Source organism: Octodon degus, unplaced genomic scaffold (assembly GCF_000260255.1).
Source record: "Octodon degus isolate 3935 unplaced genomic scaffold, OctDeg1.0 scaffold00022, whole genome shotgun sequence".
NCBI lineage: Eukaryota > Metazoa > Chordata > Mammalia > Rodentia > Octodontidae > Octodon > Octodon degus.
The window spans coordinates 13,319,063-13,324,569 of NW_004524598.1; the positions used below are offsets into that span (position 1 = coordinate 13,319,063).

General features: G+C 34.7%; 1 protein-coding gene across 6 annotated transcripts in view; it reads left to right on the top strand.

Annotated features, from left to right (window-relative positions):
* Positions 1-5,507, top strand: part of Snx14 (sorting nexin 14) — a 114,577-nt gene that overhangs the window by 62,324 nt on the left and 46,746 nt on the right. For all 6 annotated transcript variants that reach the window (XM_023711950.1, XM_004628242.2, XM_023711947.1 and 3 more), the window contains one exon: positions 4,748-4,903. In XM_023711950.1, the coding sequence (XP_023567718.1) occupies positions 4,748-4,903 (156 nt within the window). The remainder of the gene's footprint in view (positions 1-4,747; positions 4,904-5,507) is intronic.

Genomic DNA, 5,507 nt, shown 5'->3' on the forward strand with positions numbered 1-5,507 from the left:
CTTCTGCCCATATTCTTTTTATATCATTTGTATTGACTCCTTCCTTCTCATTGATGCCTATTAGTCTCACATTGTTCATCTTTGCATCATCTTGCAGGTATTGAATTATTTTTTCCTGCATCCTAGTTGTTTTTAAGAGAGCTTTTCTTACTTTTTCACTAGCTGCAATGGTGTCTTTAAGGTCAGAAAGTCTATTTTTACTTTCATTCAAACGATTTTGTCAGCTTGTGATTGAGGTTTTAATTTTGTGCATATCTCTTTGAATCTGTTTCATGCATTCTATTTCTTTCCTATATTGCTTATACAAGGATTCCATCATTTTTATATTCTCTATTTTTTTATCATTGTCTTCTTTAGAAGCACTTAGTACTTCTTTCATTATAGTTATCATTTCTTCTTTTACTTCAGAAATTATTTCTGATTTGATTTCCTCTATGTCTTTCTGCGGTTATTTCTTTACTTCAGACGCTATTATTTCAGAGATTTCAGGTGTTTGATTTCTAATTTCTTCTATGCTGGTGTCTTCTGCATTTGTTCTGGGCGGGCTTGGGGCCTGAGACTGCATTTAGTTCCTTCTCTTTGTCATTTTCTACAGCACTGTCTTCTGACCTTTGGTGTAGAGCTTAGATAGAGTTGTTACCTTAGCACCAGGTCCAGATCTACCAAGTTCAAACTCGTCCGAGTGGCTGTGGCTTGGCTCTGATTGCTGTGCGCTACTTCTTCCTGTTGCAGCCCTTGGAGTTGAACTGTTTGTGCCACTCTGGCAAGATGTTCTGCTCTTGAATCATTTGAGTGGGTCTTGCCTCTAGCCTCTTTGCAGGGAGTTCCTCTACAGGTTCCATGCTAGGCCTGGGCTCTGGGTCGAATGAGGATCCGGTGGGCCCTGGGCGGTCTCACTCACATTCCGGGCCTGGGCTCTGGGTCAAATCAGTATCTGGCGGGCCCCAGGCGGTCTCACTCACAGGCCGGGCCTGGGCTCTGGGTCGATTCTATAATACAGTTTCAAGTCAGGGATTGTGATGCCATTGCCTTGTCTTTGTTGCCCAGAATTGTCTTTGCTACTGTAGGTCTCTTCTGGTTCCAAATGAATGTTAAGATTGTTTTTTCTTAATTCTGTGAGATATACTGTTGGAATGTTGATCAGGATTGCATTAAATCTCTATAACAAGTTTGGAAGTATGCCCATTTTTCACTGTATTGGTTCATAGCACTTAAGAAAAAGGGTATCATTCTATGTTTTGATATCCTTGGTCTTTTTGAGACAGGGTCTCACTCTATAGTTAGGCTGTCCTTGAGCTCACTTTGTAGCCCAGACTGGACTCTGACTCTTCAGTGATCCTCCCGCTTTAGTCTCCTGAATGGTGGGATTAGAGACATGTGCCACCACGCCCTGCTTGATACCTTTTTTAGTCTCCTTTTACAGAGTACTGCAGTTTTCACTGTAGAATTCTTTTGCTTCTTTTTTTTCATTGTTTCCTAGGTACTTAATTTTTTTTGGATACTATTTGTGAAAGGTGTGGTTTCTCTAATTTCTGTCTCAGTGACTGTTATTGGAGTACAGGAAGGCTGTTGCTTTTTTGAGTGTTGATTTTGTATCCAGTTACAGTACTATAGAGTATCATAATATCCACAAATAATGATTATTGAACTTCTTCCTTTCCTATCCTTACTTCATTTTCTTGTCTAATTGCTGTAGCTATTGTTTCCAGAACTATATTGAATAGGAGTAGTGATGGTAAACATCCTTATTTTGTCCCTGATTTTAGACTGAAAATTTTCAGTGTGTATGTGTAGTATGATTGTTGGCTGTTGGTTTGTGATGGATCACTTTTATCAGATTGAGATAAAGACTGTGTATTCTAATTTTTTTGTAGGGCTTTTATCATGAATGCATTTTTGACTTAGTCAAATGCTTTTTCTGCATCCATTGCGGTTTTTTTTTTTTTTTTTTTTTTTTCTTGGCTCTGTTAATACGGAGCATTACATTTTTTTCCCTTTTTTTATGTATTTAGTACAGGGCCTACAGGGTCTCACTATGTAGATTGGACTCGTAGTGATCCTTCTGTTTTCAGCCTCACAAGTGCTGGGATTACAGGCATGTACCACCATGCCCAGTCTCAGTCACCATCTTAGTGCACCCCAGAAATGGGGCCGGCATGGCTTGTGGTTCTGGGAATCCAACCCCAGTCCCTGCCCTCTGCCTAAGCAGGCGCTTTAGTCTACTGAGCTGTTTGGCTGGACCTACATTAGTTTTTTGTGTATATTGAACCATCCCTATATTCTTGTGGTGAATCTTTCATGGTCATGGTGTATAATCTTGATGATTTGTTGCATTCTGTTTGCTAGTATCTTACTGAGGATTTTTAAATCTATCTTCATTAGAGACATTGGTCTGTAGTTCTCTTTTTTAGTTGGATCTTGCTTTGGTTTTGTTATCAGAGTAATACCAAAATTGGGAATGAGTTTGGGTGTATTGCTGCCCTTTCAACTTCATTAAAGAATTGGAGAAGTAGCAGGATTAGGACTTCCAACTTCTTGCAGAATTCAATAGTGAATTTGTAATGGTCTAGGCTTTTCCTTATTGGTAGGTTTTTAAGTACGTCTTTGATTTTATCAACTATATTGGTTTATTTAGAATTTCTTATCTTCTTGATTCAGCTTTGTTAATTCTTATGTACTAGGAATTTCTGTTTCTTATTAGATGCATTTTCCATCCAATGAGAATACAAGTTCTCAAAGTAGGTGTTGATGATCTTCTTGATTTGTGTCTGGTCTGTTGTAGGTTCACCTTTTTCATTCCTAATTTTCATGGAGACAATACTGAAATTAAACCAAGGACCTATTATGCACTGTCCTACATCCCTAACCTAGTTTTGATTTATTTTGAAACAGGTTCTTGTGGAGTTGTACAGGCTGAATTCATATTTACAATATTTTAGTATCCCATATTGTAGGATTACCATGTGTACCAACATGCCTGGCTTGTTAATAGTTTTGATGTATTGATTTTTAAAAAAATTTTATTACTTTGAAGTTGTTATTTTTTATGTTTGTTTTTTGAGACAGGGCCTTGCTATGCAGTTCATGCTGTCCTTGAACTCACTGTGGAGCCCGAGCTCGCATGCAGTCATGGCAGTCTTCCAATTAGAAATGTGCGCCACCACGCCAGGCAAATGTTTAGTTTTTAACTTGTCCTAGTTTTTTAATGTTAGAGAATAGGTGATCCATTTGTGCATTTCTATTTATTCTGCTTGGACTTTTGCAAGAATCTTGAATATTTGGGTTGGCATCCATCAATTTTTGAGAATTCCTATTTCGTCCAATATGCTCGTTTACTCATTCTTTTACTTTTGAAATTCCAGCTTTGTATATAGTAAGTCATAAGGCAGTGACGGTTTCATGTTTTTTAAAAAATTCTGTCCTAGTATTTTTGAAACCTCTCTGCCTTTTATATGTTTCAATAATCAGGAAAAAAGGGGTAAACTTTTTAATAATACTTAGAATAATTATTCAAAACTCAATGGTTTGACTATTTTAATCTCTCATTTTTAGAAAAAATTTGTATGTCCAGACAATAAATTACTGCTTCCAGTAGTATACAGCCACTAGGATAGAGGCCATTGTTGTTTAGTGAGTCAGATTTCAAAGTGGGCTTTGATATAAGAATTAATTATTTAATCCAATGTGCTACAAAGAAAATTTTAGAAATATATCGGCTATTTGAAATTTTAGCAAATTGTATTGCTATTCATGTATTTATAATGATTTAATATATATAAATTTAGTTGACTGCATTTTTTTCTTTTATTAATTTTACTGAGAAACAAATAGCAATGGGACAGTTTCAAAATCGATTAATAGGACAGTTTCAATAATTAGTATATTGCTTATTGTTGTCTTTGTAGTGGTTATTCATAGTACAAGATGCACATATGATGTCCTGTCCAAACACTCTTAGTACAAATCTTTCTTATTGAATTAAGAGAAAGTAGCTGTATATCTATCCTATTTTGTATATGCAGATACAAAATGGTCCTTCATTTGTATCCCCTTTTTTTGTTTAGTTTTGTCAGAGATGCGTATTCCATTGCCATTTAAATATTGTAGGTGCGTGAATTCAGCAAAATAATCCAATATAGTCCAGTAGTCCATAATAGTAGTGGGTTATCCATAGGACTGGCAATGTCAGAAGTTGTTGACTTGAGCCTTTTACAGCTCAGCATATTAATATGCTGATTTTTATACTTTTTATACTTTTCTACTGGATGGTTAAGACCAAGATAAACAAGACCCATATAATAAGAAATGTAACTTTTGTATCTGATAAGGTCAGTCAAATCCCCTCAGGATTTATCCTGAAACCCTGTGCCATAGTTTGTAGATCCTTTGCCAGTGTCATCCATGTGGATGACTGACTGCATTTTTTCATCTGAGTTTTTCTTGCAACTGAATGTTTTTAGAAAATTAAAATGGATGAATTACATTTTTATAATTGCTGCTTTTATTCTTTTTTTTTTTTTTTTTTCTTGAGGCAGGGTCTTGCTATGCAGTGCAGACAGCCTTTGAGCTCTCTGGGATGCTCCCTCCTTAGCCTTTGGAGTGCTGGGATTACAGGCTTCCACCACCACATCTGTTTTGTAGTTGCTACATTAAATATGGACCACATTAGAATAGGGATATGAAATTTTCATGAATAGTTGTGTAGTAAACTAATCTGTTGTTTTCCTATTTTTCTTTGATTTGTTAGAGGAATTTAATGATAGGATTTTACGACCAGAGTTATCAAATGAAGAAATGCTATCTTTGCATGAAGAGTTGCAGAAGATTTATAAAACATACTGTTTGGATGAAAGTATTGACAAAATTAGATTTGATCCTTTCATTGTAGAAGAAATTCAAAGAAGTAAGTCATCGATGCTCAATTGTTAGGTATTGGGCCATTGATTATTATTGTCTTTAATATTTAGCAGTTTAAAAATATTTTGTAGTCTTTTGTTAACTTCTAGTTCAAAATTTTTAAGATTTTTGTCATTAGTACAAGTATATGTTTGCAATATATAATAAATTCATCTTGGGGGATTGATTCATATATGTATTAAATCTTAATCATTTTTGAAACTTGAATATTAAATATACTAATGAAGATTTGAGGAAGAGATTTTTTCTTTTAATTTTTTTTAATAGATTGCAAATTAAAAATAAATTATTTACAAACATAAATGAATACAACAATAAAAATTGTCCAAAATAAAAATGAAGAAAGAATTTACAGATCAGTCATAATAGTTCACTGTGTCAAAACCAAGAAACATATTCTTTTTTTTTTCACAAATGATTAATAGGACAGTTTTGATGATCAATACATTGTACATTGTTATCTTCTTAGTGGTTATCCATAGTACAAGAAGCAGACAGGATATTCTGTCCAAACACTGTTAGTACACCTCTTTCTTCTCATTGAATTAAGCGAAAGTAGCTGTAAATTTATTCTATTTTGTATATATAAA